This window comes from Oncorhynchus tshawytscha, linkage group LG18 (genome assembly GCF_018296145.1).
Source record: "Oncorhynchus tshawytscha isolate Ot180627B linkage group LG18, Otsh_v2.0, whole genome shotgun sequence".
Taxonomy (NCBI): Eukaryota; Metazoa; Chordata; class Actinopteri; order Salmoniformes; family Salmonidae; genus Oncorhynchus; species Oncorhynchus tshawytscha.
In genome coordinates this window covers 23,749,761-23,763,844 of record NC_056446.1, presented here as the reverse complement: position 1 = coordinate 23,763,844, position 14,084 = coordinate 23,749,761, and the positions used below count along the sequence as shown (strand labels likewise).

General features: G+C 45.1%; 1 protein-coding gene across 5 annotated transcripts in view; it reads right to left on the bottom strand.

Annotated features, from left to right (window-relative positions):
* The window catches only part of utrn (utrophin), a 334,500-nt gene that overhangs the window by 264,124 nt on the left and 56,292 nt on the right, over positions 1–14,084 (bottom strand). For all 5 annotated transcript variants that reach the window (XM_042300851.1, XM_042300850.1, XM_042300854.1 and 2 more), the window contains 3 exons: positions 13,595–13,672; positions 5,933–6,025; positions 2,892–3,067 (listed from right to left, as the gene is read on the bottom strand). In XM_042300851.1, the coding sequence (XP_042156785.1) occupies positions 2,892–3,067; positions 5,933–6,025; positions 13,595–13,672 (347 nt within the window). The remainder of the gene's footprint in view (positions 1–2,891; positions 3,068–5,932; positions 6,026–13,594; positions 13,673–14,084) is intronic.

Here is a 14,084-nt window from a genome sequence, read left to right as displayed (position 1 = left end):
TTACAGTCTTATCTAAAATGGAATTAATCGTTTTTTCAAACTACACAATACCCCATAATGACAAAGCAAAAACATTGTTAGAAAACACACACTCTGCATTGATGGAAAAGGACCCGTAAGTAAGCATTTTCACTGTTAGTCTACACCTGTTGTTTCCAAAGCATGTGACAAATAAAATGTGATTGATTGATACACACACAGGGTCAAATCCACACGATCTGTGACATGACAGACGTAAAAATGGCGAGGTGAGCAGTGTTCACACACGCCACGCAAGCAGTTACCCCGCCCTGGCTGCTGTGATCTTCCCCTAGTGACACAGCCTCGGGCTGACACCAACACACACACACACACACACAGGGAGAGAGAGAGAGACCCTCAGAGCAAACACAGCCAGGGGACCAGATGGGGCCTCATACACTGCTATTTAGAGCCTCTTTCTCAACTCCAGTGAAGTGGAATTGGACTTGTTTAAATGCTGAGATAAGACTGGTCTGGTCACTGTGTTGAATGAGCTGCTTGCTGCTAGATTGAGGTGAAAGCAGTAGCGTTTAGGGGCAAGATTTAGAATTTCACTTGTACATATTTTACCACCTTCTACACTGAAAATGTTCAGAAAACAAACATTTTCAACATGGCCACTGTCCAGGTCTTGGTATACAGAACAAGACATCTAGACAGGGTCTCTCCAACCCTGTTCCTGGAGAGATACCGTCCTGTAGGTTATAACTCCAACCCTGTTCCTGGAGAGATACCGTCCTGTAGGTTATAACTCCAACCCTGTTCCTGGAGAGCTACTGTCCTGTAGGTTATAACTCCAACCCTGTTCCTGGAGAGATACCGTCCTGTAGGTGTTCACTCCAACCCTGTTCCTGGAGAGCTACCGTCCTGTAGGTTATAACTCCAACCCTGTTCCTGGAGAGATACCGTCCTGTAGGTTATAACTCCAACCCTGTTCCTGGAGAGCTACCGTCTTATAGGTAATAACTCCAACCCTGTTCCTGGTGAGATACCGTCCTGTAGGTTATAACTCCAACCCTGTTCCTGGAGAGATACTGTCCTGTAGGTTATAACTCCAACCCTGTTCCTGGAGAGCTACTGTCCTGTAGGTTATAACTCCAACCCTGTTCCTGGAGAGCTACTGTCCTGTAGGTTATAACTCCAACCCTGTTCCTGGAGAGCTACCGTCCTTGTTCCTGGAGAGCTACTGTCCTGTAGGTTATAACTCCAACCCTGTTCCTGGAGAGCTACCGTCCTTGTTCCTGGAGAGCTACTGTCCTGTAGGTTATAACTCCAACCCTGTTCCTGGAGAGCTACTGTCCTGTAGGTTATAACTCCAACCCTGTTCCTGGAGAGCTACCGTCCTGTAGGTTATAACTCCAACCCTGTTCCTGGAGAGCTACCGTCCTGTAGGTTATAACTCCTACCCTGTTCCTGGAGAGATACCGTCCTATAGGTTATAACTCCAACCCTGTTCCTGGAGAGCTACCGTCCTGTAGGTTATAACTCCAACCCTGTTCCTGGAGAGATACCGTCCTATAGGTTATAACTCCAACCCTGTTCCTGGAGAGCTACCGTCCTGTGGGTTTTAACTCTAACCCTGTTCCTGGAGAGCTACTGTCCTGTAGGTTATAACTCCAAACCTGTTCCTGGAGAGCTACTGTCCTGTAGGTTATAACTCCAAACCTGTTCCTGGAGAGTTACTGTCCTGTAGGTTATAACTCCAACCCTGTTCCTGGAGAGCTACTGTCCTGTAGGTTATAACTCCAACCCTGTTCCTGGAGACATACCGTCCTGTAGGTTATAACTCCAACCCTGTTCCTGGAGAGCTATTGTCCTGTAGGTTATAACTCCAACTCTGGGGTTTTATTACAGATAGAAATACTCCTCAGTTTCATCAACTGTCCAGGTGGCTGGTCTCAGACGATCCCGCAGGTGAAGAAGTCGGATGTGGAGGTCCTGGGCTGGCAATGTTAAACGTGGTCTGCGGTTGTGAGGCCGTTTGGACGTCCTGCTAAATTCTCTAAAATGGATTATGGTAAGGAAATTAACATTCAATTATCTGGCAACAGCTCTGGTGGACATTCCTGCAGTCAGCATGCCAATTGTACGTTCCCTCAAAACTTGAGACATCTGTGACATTGTGTTGTGTGACAAAACTGCACATTTTAGAGTGGCCTTGTATTTTCCCAAGCACAAGGTGCACCTGTGTAATGATCATGCTGTTTAATCAGATTCTTGATATGCCACAACTGTCAGGTGGATGGATTATCTTGGCAAAGGAGAAATGCTCACTAACAGGGATGTAAAACAAATCTATGCAAAACATTTAAGAGAAATAAGCTTTTTGTGGGTATGGAACATTTCTGGGATCTTTTATTTCAGCTCATTAAATCGTGGGACCAACACTTTACATGTTGCGCTTACATTTTTGTTCAGTATAATAACTATCTGATTGGTAAGCTGAATCATTTTAGTTACAACTGAGGTTGGAGTGAAAACCTACAGAAATGTAACTCTCCAGGAACAGGGTTGGAGTGAAAACCTACAGAAGTGTAACTCTCCAGGAACAGGGTTGGAGTGAAAACCTACAGAAGTGTAACTCTCCAGGAACACGGTTGGAGTGAAAACCTACAGAAGTGCAACTCTCCAGGAACACGGTTGGAGTGAAAACCTACAGAAGTGTAACTCTCCAGGAACACGGTTGGAGTGAAAACCTACAGAAGTGTAACTCTCCAGGAACACGGTTGGAGTGAAAACCTACAGAAGTGCAACTCTCCAGGAACACTGTTGGAAAGCCCTGATCTAAACAGTATACTGTTGGATAGATATACAACCATTAGGGTGACACTGTTGCTACCGGAACATCCCCTGGCCCCCTGACCCCTGACCTGAAGCGGTGCAAGATGGCGTTAAAGGCCAGTCCGTCGGCCCAGCTGGTGGTGAAGTTGAGCACGTTGACGTGGTCCTGGTATGAGCGGGTACACTGCCTCACCCAGCTCAGCAGGATCTTCTCACTGTTGGTCTGCTGCAAGTTGGACATGATGTCCTTCATGATGTCTTTCACCTGAGAGGGACCATACATATAGAGAGGGGAGAAACACAGAGGGAAGAGAGACACAGAAACAGGGGAGAGACAGAGACAGATAGAAACACAGGGACAGGGGAGAGAGAGACAGACAGGGGAGAGAGAGACAGACAGGGGAGAGAGAGAGAGATACACATGGACAGGGGAGAGAGAGACAGATGGAGACACAGGGACAGGGGAGAGAGACACAGGGACAGGGGAGAGAGAGACAGATAGAGACACAGGGACAGGGGAGAGAGATACAGATAGAGACACAGGGACAGGGGAGAGAGAGACAGATAGAGACACAGGGACAGGGGAGAGAGAGACAGATAGAGACACAGGGACAGGGAGAGAGAGACAGATAGAGACACAGGGACAGGGGAGAGAGAGACAGATAGAGACACAGGGACAGGGAGAGAGAGACAGATAGAGACACAGGGACAGGGGAGAGAGAGACAGATAGAGACACAGGGACAGGGGAGAGAGACATAGGGACAGGGGAGAGAGAGACAGATAGAGACACAGGGACAGGGGAGAGAGAGACAGATAGAGACACAGGGACAGGGGAGAGAGACAGACAGGAGAGAGAGAGACAGACAGGGGAGAGAGAGAGACAGATACACAGGGACAGGGGAGAGAGAGACATACCGGGGAGAGAGAGACAGATACACATGGACAGGGGAGAGAGAGATAGATGGAGACACAGGGACAGGGGAGAGAGAGACAGACAGGGGAGAGAGAGAGAGACAGGGGAGAGAGAGAGATACCGGGGAGAGAGAGACAGATACACATGGACAGGGGAGAGAGAGAGACAGATGGAGACACAGGGACAAGGGAGAGAGAGACAGACAGGGGAGAGAGAGAGACAGATACACAGGGACAGGGGAGAGAGAGACAGACCGGGGGAGAGACAGATACACATGGACAGTGGAGAGAGAGAGAGAGAGAGAGAGAGAGACACAGGGACAGGGACAGGGAGAGAGAGACAGACCAGGGGGAGAGAGAGACAGATACACATGGACAGGGAGAGAGAGAGAGAGAGACAGAGACACAGGGACAGGGGAGAGAGAGACAGACCAGGGAGAGAGAGACAGATACACATGGACAGTGGAGAGAGAGAGAGAGAGAGAGAGAGAGAGACACAGGGACAGGGACAGGGGAGAGAGAGACAGACCAGGGGGAGAGACAGATACACATGGACAGTGGAGAGAGAGAGAGAGAGAGAGAGAGAGAGAGAGACACAGGGACAGGGACAGGGGAGAGAGAGACAGACCAGGGGGAGAGAGACAGATACACATGGACAGGGGAGAGAGAGAGAGAGAGACAGAGACACAGGGACAGGGGAGAGAGAGACAGACCAGGGGGAGAGACAGATACACATGGACAGGGGAGAGAGAGACAGGGGAGAGAGAGACAGACAGGAGAGAGAGAGAGAGAGAGAGAGACAGAGACAGGGGAGAGAGAGACAGACCAGGGGAGAGAGACAGATACACATGGACAGGGAGAGAGAGACAGGGGAGAGAGAGACAGACAGGGAGAGAGAGAGAGACCAGGGGGAGAGAGACAGATACACATGGACAGGGGAGAGAGAGACAGGGGAGAGAGAGACAGGGGAGAGAGAGACAGACAGGAGAGAGAGAGAGAGAGAGAGACAGAGACACAGGGACAGGGGAGAGAGAGACAGACCAGGGGGAGAGAGACAGATACACATGGACAGGGGAGAGAGAGACAGGGGAGAGAGAGACAGACAGGGGAGAGAGAGAGAGACCAGGGGGAGAGAGACAGATACACATGGACAGGGGAGAGAGAGACAGGGGAGAGAGAGACAGACAGGAGAGAGAGAGAGAGAGAGAGACAGAGACACAGGGACAGGGGAGAGAGAGAGAGACCAGGGGAGAGAGACAGATACACATGGACAGGGGAGAGAGAGACAGGGGAGAGAGAGACAGACAGGAGAGAGAGAGAGAGAGAGAGAGACAGAGACAGGGGAGAGAGAGAGAGAGAGAGAGACAGAGACACAGGGACAGGGGAGAGAGAGACAGACCAGGGGAGAGAGACAGATACACATGGACAGGGGAGAGAGAGACAGATGGAGACACAGGGACAGGGGAGAGAGAGACAGACCGGGGAGAGAGAGAGAGAGAGACAGATGGAGACACAGGGACAGGGAGAGAGAGACAGGGGAGAGAGAGACAGACAGGGGAGAGAGAGACAGGCAGGGGAGAGAGAGACAGACCGGGGAGAGAGAGACAGACCGGGGAGAGACAGATACACATGGACAGTGGAGAGAGAGACAGATGGAGACACAGGGACAGGGGAGAGAGAGAGAGACAGTCAGGGGCAGGAACAGGGGAGGGAGACAGAAAGAGACACAGGGACAGGGGAGAGAGAGAGAGACAGTCAGGGGCAGGAACAGGGGAGGGAGACAGAAAGAGACACAGGGACGGGGGAGAGAGAGACAGATACACATGGACAGTGGAGAGAGAGACAGATGGAGAGACAGGGACAGGGGAGAGAGACATACCGGGGAGAGAGAGACAGATACACAGGGACAGGGGAGAGAGAGACAGACAGGGGCAGGAACAGGGGGGAGAGAGAGACAGAAAGAGACACAGGGACAGGGGAGAGAGAGACAGACAGGGGAGAGACAGACAGAAAAGAGAGACAGGGGAGAGACACAGGGACAGGCAAAAGAGGAGGGTTTGTAAGTAGAACACCAATTATACAAGTCCTGTCACATGTCTGAGACACAGAAAATATTTGCCTTTTCAACAACTCTTTTGTTGATCGTTCAAAGCTACGTCCTCAGTGGACAGTACACTCAAGGCAAACTCATCTCTCTCTCTGTGTGCGTGCGTTCACCTGCCAGTGGAGGATAATACTCCAGATGAGACCCAGAGTCAGCTTGTGGTTTCCATCAACAATGTCTGTTCCTCCTATGTTTACCAGATCCACCTGAGTTAGTGAGAGAAAGAGAGAGAGGGTGGGAGAGAGACAACCATCAAAAGGATTAGAAAATTCGACATGCCAATTAGGATCTGGCTAAAAATACTTGAATTAGTTATAGAACCCATTGCCCTTTATGGTTGTGAGGTCTGGGGTCTGAATTAATCAAATGGAACAAACACCAAATTGAGACTCCGCGTACAACGTAAAACACCAAATAATGCATGCAGAGCAGAATTAGGCTGATACCCGCTAATTATCAAAATCCAGAAAAGGGCCATTCCATTCTAGAACCTCCTAAAAGGATGTGATTCCCAAACCTTCCATAACAAAGCCATCACCTATAGAGAGATGAACCTGGAAAAGAGTCCCCTAAGCAAGCTGGTCCTGGGGCTCTGTTCACAAACACACCCTACAGAGCTCCAGGACAGCAGCACAATTAGACCCAACCATTTCATGAGAAAACAAAAAGATACTTGACACATTGGAAAGAATTCACACAAAAAAAACAGAGTGAACTAGAATGCTATTTGGCCCTTAACAGAGAGTACACAGTGGCAGAATACCTGACCACTGTGACTGACCCAAACTTAAGGAAAGCTTTGACTATGTACAGACTCAGTGAGCATAGCCTTGCTATTGAGAAAGGTCGCCGTAGGCAGACATGGCTCTCAAGAGAAGACAGGCTATGTGCTCACTGCCCACAAAATGAGGTGGAAACTGAGCTGCACTTCCTAACCTCCTGCCCAATGTATGACCATATTAGAGACACATATTTCCCTCAGATTACACAGATCCACAAAGAATTTGAAAACAAACCCAATTTTGATAATTCCCATATCTACTGGGTGAAATTCCACAGTGTGACATCACAGCAGCAAGATTTGTGACCTGTTGCCACAAGAAAAGGTCAACCAGTGAAGAACAAACACCATTCTAAATTACAACCCATATTTATGCTTATTTATTTTCCCTTCAACCATTTGTACATCGTTACAACACTGTATATAGACATAATGACATTTGTAATGTCTTTATTCTTTTGAAACTTCTGTGAGTGTAATGTTTACTGTTCATTTTTATTGTTTATTTCACTTTTGTTTATTATCTACTTCACTTGCTTTGGCAATGTTAACACATGTTTCCCATGCCAATAAAGCACTTAAATTTAAATTGATAGAGACAGACATCGAGACAGAGAGACAGAGAGAGGTCAAGATATTAAAAAGTCAAGTCAAAATGCTTTTTATTACCTTCCCTTATAGAAAGTTGAACATGCCGTAATACTCAAGATTAACAACTTGTACCATTAAGCTGCTTTGCGGGCTTTTCTGTGATCCAATAACTAATCTCAGTCTCCCACAGCTGTCCTCACCTCTACAGCTGTAGGCTGCTGTGTGTGGTCAAGTGAAACCCAGAAACCCCACATGTAAAAAGTGCTAAAGTGGATTAAAAGTGTCTAATGATATCCCCAACACCCTGTGATACCAGCCTAATCATGTGACAAGCTTACGTTCATGGAGTGATGGAGTGATTACAAACACACAGGGAGTAGAATGGAACATTCTGGAACACTATTCCTGGGGTCAGGGGGGCAACGAGTGACCTCTCAGCCAATAACATGACCCTTAAACTCTTAACCCCACCCTCCATTAACCCAATCATGCCTGTATTATCACACACACGTGATACACAGTACAGATACAGATACACAGTACAGATAAACAGTACAGATACAGATACACAGTACAGATAGAGATACACAGTACAGATACACAGTACAGATAGATAGAGATACACAGTACAGATACAGATACACAGTACAGATACACAGTACAGATATACAGTACAGATAAACAGTACAGATACAGATACACAGTGCAGATACACAGTGCATATACACAGTACAGATACACAGTACAGATACACACACAGTACAGATACACAGTACAGATACACACACAGTACATATACACAATACAGATACACAGTACAGATACACAGTACAGACACACAGTACAGATACAGATACACAGTACAGATACAGAGTACAGATACACAGTACATATACACAGTACAGACACACAGTACAGATATACAGTACAGATAAACAGTACAGATACAGATACAGACACAGATAGACAGTACAGATACAGATACACAGTACAGATACAGATACACAGTACAGATACACAGTACAGATACAGATACACAGTACAGATACACAGTACAGATACACAGTACAGACACAGATAGACAGTACAGATACAGATACACAGTACAGATACAGATACACAGTACAGATACAGATACACAGTACAGATACAGATACACAGTACAGATACACAGTACAGATACAGATACACAGTAGACACACAGTACAGACACAGATAGACAGTACAGATACAGATACACAGTACAGATACAGATACAGATACAGATACACAGTACAGATACAGATACACAGTACAGATACACAGTACAGATACAGATACACAGTACAGATACAGATACACAGTACAGATACAGATACACAGTACAGATACACAGTACAGATAGATAGAGATACACAGTACAGATAGAGATACACAGTACAGATACAGATACACAGTACAGACACACAGTACAGATAAACAGATACACAGTACAGATACAGAGTACAGATACACAGTACAGATACACAGTACATATACAGATACACAGTGCAGATACACAGTGCAGATACACAGTGCAGATACAGATACACAGTACAGATACACAGTACAGATACACAGATACACAGTACAGATACACAGTGCAGATACAGATACACAGTACAGATACACAGTGCAGATACACAGTACAGATACACAGTACAGATACAGATACACAGTACAGACACACAGTACAGACACAGATACACAGTACAGATACACAGTACAGACACACAGTACAGATACAGATACACAGTACAGACACACAGTACAGATACAGATACACAGTACAGATACAAATACACAGTACAGATAGATACACAGTACAGATACACAGAACAGATACAGATACACAGTACAGATAGAGATACACAGTACATATAGAACTACACAGTACAGATAGAGATACACAGTACAGGCAGAGAGATACACAGATACAGATACACAGTACAGATAGAGATACACAGTACATATACAGATACACAGTACAGATAGAGATACACAGATACAGATACACAGTACAGATACACAGTACAGATAGAGATACACAGTACAGATAGAGATACACAGATACAGATACACAGTACAGATACACAGTACAGATAGAGAGATACACAGTACAGATACACAGTACAGATAGAGATACACAGTACAGATAGAGATACACAGATACAGATACACAGTACAGATACACAGTACAGATACACAGTACAGATACAGATACACAGTACAGATAAACAGTACAGATACAGATACACAGTACAGATAGAGAGATACACAGTACAGATACACAGTACAGATAGAGATACACAATACAGATACACAGTACAGATAGAGATTCACAGTACAGATAGAGATACACAGTACAGATAGAGATATACAGTACAGATACAGATACACAGTACAGATAGAGATACACAGATACAGATACACAGTACAGATACACAGTACAGATAGCGAGATACACAGTACAGATACACATAACAGATACAGATACACAGTACAGATACAGATACACAGTACAGATAGAGATATACACAGTACAGATACACAGTACAGATACAGATACACAATACAGATACACAGTACAGATAGAGATACACAGTACAGATACAGATACACAGTACAGATAGAGATACACAGTACAGATACACAGTACAGATACACAGTACAGATACACCGTACATATAGAGATACACAGTACAGATAGAGATACACAGTACAGATACACCGCACAGATACACAGTACAGATACAGATACACAGTACAGATACACAGTACATATACAGATACACAGTACAGATACACAGTACAGATAGAGATTCACAGTACAGATACACAGTACAGCTAGAGAGTTACACAGTACAGATACACAGTACAGATAGAGACGTACACAGATAGAGATACACAGTACAGATACACAGAACAGATACAGATACACCGTACAAATAGAGATACACAGTACAGATACACAGTACAGATAGAGATACACAGTACAGATAGAGACATACACAGATACAGATACACAGTACAGATAGAGAGTTACACAGTACAGATACACAGTACAGATAGAGAGTTACACAGTACAGATACACAGTACAGATAGAGAGTTACACAGTACAGATACACAGTACAGATAGAGAGTTACACAGTACAGATACACAGTACAGATAGAGAGTTACACAGATAGAGATACACAGTACAGATAGAGAACGTTACACAGTAGATAGAGATACATATACACAGTACAGATAGAGATACACAGTACAGATAGAGACATACACAGATAGAGATACACAGTACAGATACACAGTACAGATACACAGTACAGATAGAGAGTTACACAGTACAGATACACAGTACAGATAGAGAGATACACAGTACAGATAGAGAGATACACAGAACAGATAGAGAGATACACAGTACAGATACACAGTACAGATTAGAGGTCGGCCGATTAATTAGGGCCGATTTCAAGTTTTAATAACAAAATAATCACTAGTTAACTACACATGGATGATGATATTACTAGATATTATCTAGCGTGTCCTGCGTTGCATATAATCTGACTGAGCATACAAGAATACAAGTATCTGACTAAGCAGTGGTAGGCAGAAGCAGGCACGTAAACATTCATTCAAACAGCACTTTCGTGCGATATGCCAGCAGCTCTTTGTTGTGCGTCAAGCATTGCGCTGTTTATGACTTCAAGCCTATCAACTCCCGAGATGAGGCTGGTGTAACCGAAGTGAAATGGCTAGCTAGTTAGCCCGCGCTAATAGCGTTTCAAACGTCACTCGCTCTGAGCCTTCTAGTGGTTGTTCCCCTTGCTCTGCATGGGTAACGCTGCTTCAAGGGTGGCTGTTGTCGATGTGTTCCTGGTTCGAGCCCAGAGATAAGCGAGGAGAGGGACGGAAGCTATACTGTTACACTGGCAATACTAAAGTGCCTATAAGAAGATCCAATCGTCAAAGGTTAATGAAATTCAAAAGGTATAGAGGGAAATATTTAATGAACCTCGTCCTCCGCTTCTGAAGAGGAGAAGCGAAAAGGATCGGAGGACCAAAACGCAGCGTGGTAAGTGTCCATAATGTTTATTTTAATACATAAACTGAACACTACGAAATACAAAACAATAAACGTGAAATGAACGAAACAGTCCCATGTGGTAACAAACACTGACACGGAAGACAAACACCCACAACCCAAAAGTGAAACCCAGGCTACCTAAGTATGATTCTCAATCGGGGACAACAATTGACAGCTGCCAACATAGAAAAACAAACATAGACTGCCCACCAACTCACGCCCTGACCATACTAAAACAAAGATAAAATAACAGAACTATAGTCAGAACGTGATAAAATAGTCCTATAATTCCTATAATAACTACAACCTACAACTTCTTACCTGGGAATATTGAAGACTCATGTTAAAAGGAACCACCAGCTTTCATATGTTTTCATGTTCTGAGCAAGGAACTGAAACGTTAGCTTTCTTACATAGCACATATTGCACTTTTACTTTCTTCTCCAACACTTTGTTTTTGCATTATTTAAACCCAATTGAGCATGTTTCATTATTTACTTGAGGCTAAATTGATTTTATTGTAAAATAAGTGGTCATTCAGTATTGTTGTAATTGTCATTATTACAAATACATTATTTATTTTTTAAAAAATAATTTGGTCCTCCAATAATCGGTATCGGCGTTGAAAAATCATAAATGGTCGACCTCTAGAACAGATACACTGTACAGATAGAGATACACAGTACAGATAGAGATACACTGTACAGATAGAGATACACTGTACAGATAGAGATACACAGTACAGATACACAGTACAGATAGAGATACACAGTACAGATAGAGATACACAGTACAGATACACTGTACAGATAGAGATACACTGTACAGATAGATGTACTGACACACGCACACACAAAAGTTAAGTACCGTAACTAAAATAAAGCAGTAGAAAACTACACCTTCTATCATTCTCCTGTCTGGGTGGCTAGTTGTTTATGAGGGGTGTCGACCCCAGAGCTACTAATTCTGGCCATGTAAACCTCTCTAAACATCACACCTTCTTTGAAGGATTCCTCCAGAGGCCCTGGGGAACGTTGCGAGTCAGTGATGCCCAGCCATCACTCACACAGCCTGTCATTATGCAAAGATTGTGGTGGGGGGGGACTACTGCAAAGTCATCAGGATGCTTCAGTTCGGCTGGTGGCTAGCTGAAGTTGGCTAGGCAAACCAAACTGGTGTGCTTGCCCTCATGCTTGCATACTCCCTTAAAAAGATATTTGCTTGAAAAACAAGATAAAGGCGGCAATAGTACTGTTTGTCCATTTTGAGACACCGTAGCCAGTATTCGCTTCCTCAAAGTAGTCAGAATTCATCTAAAATAACTCAAGAAATCTGTCATTAATTTTGCCGTTTTTGCCGAGGAGAGTAAGTCAAGAACTGCAACGCTGCCTCCCGAGTGGAGCAGAGGTTTAAGACACTGCATCACAGTGCTAGAGGTGTCACTACAGAGCCGGGTTCTATCCCAGGTTGTGTCGCAGCCGGCCGTGAACGGGAGACCCATGAGGCGGTGCACAATTGGCTCAGCGTCTTCTGGGTTAGGGGAGGGATTGGTCGGCCGGGATGTCCTTGTCCCATCGCACTCTAGTGACTCCTGTGGCGGGCCAGGCGCATGCAAGCTGACCTCGGTCGCCAGGTGTACGGTGTTTCCTCCAACACATTGGTGCGGCTTGTGCAGGCTTGGCGGGGCCGTGTTTTGGAGGACGCATGGCTCTCGACCTACACCTCTCCCGTGTCCATACGGGAGTATGGACTGCAACTACCAATTGAATAACAAGTAACTGGGGAGAAAAATACAAAAAAACTACAATGCTGCTGGGTTTTTCATGCTCTACGGTTTCCTGTGTGTATCAAGAATGGTCTACCACCTAAAGGACATCCAGACAACTTGACATAACTGTCGGTATATCAGACAAACAGAGACACACAATACAGAAGAAGTCACTAACAAACTCACACACACACACACACACGCGCACACACACCCGACGGCCTGCTGTTTTTCTGCCAGTGTGGAGGAGGATAGCAACTAACATGCCACCCCTACCCTAGTGAGCTCCTCATGCAAAGACCCCGTCTTATCTCCCACAGACAAGGTCACAACATGAACACTGGCCATTGTACGGAGACACAAGGGAAAGGGGAAAGAGCGGGGAGAGAGAGAGAGAGAGAGAGAGAGAACATGCAAGAGGGAGACAGCACACTAGACACTGCAGAAAAAGGGAAGAGATGAGTAAAATAGGGGGATAAAGAAGAATAAAGAGAGATACTGTGTAAAGCCCTAACGGTAGGTACTTACGTTGTTTTGATGCAGGACATGAAGAACCTTGTTGACGTTGTTGAGGGCGTGAACTCTGGTGGACCCTCGCTCTTTGGTCTGAGAACAACAACGCAGAAGAATAGGGCATGTTAGGCAGAACATACATTAATGCAAGGATCCTGCCTGACCTCAGCACACGAAGACTTGCATAGCAAAGAGTATCGTAGATTATCTAGAGTATCAGAGTGTATATAGAGAGTGTCCAGTACAAGGCAACATGTCATTTTTCCACATGTAGCCCATCCTGCACACACCCTTCAAGAGAGTTGAGACTCATACAGGTCAGCAGGTCATGTAGGTGATATGACATTATTTCTGAGGTAGTGCTAGTTGTTTCTCTTGTCTAATGTGAAGGTTTGCTATGAGGGTAAAATCACACAAGATTTCAGTTCCTTTACACACACCACACGCATGCACACACACACACACACACACACATCTTTGCACAATACTGCACTAATGATGGGCA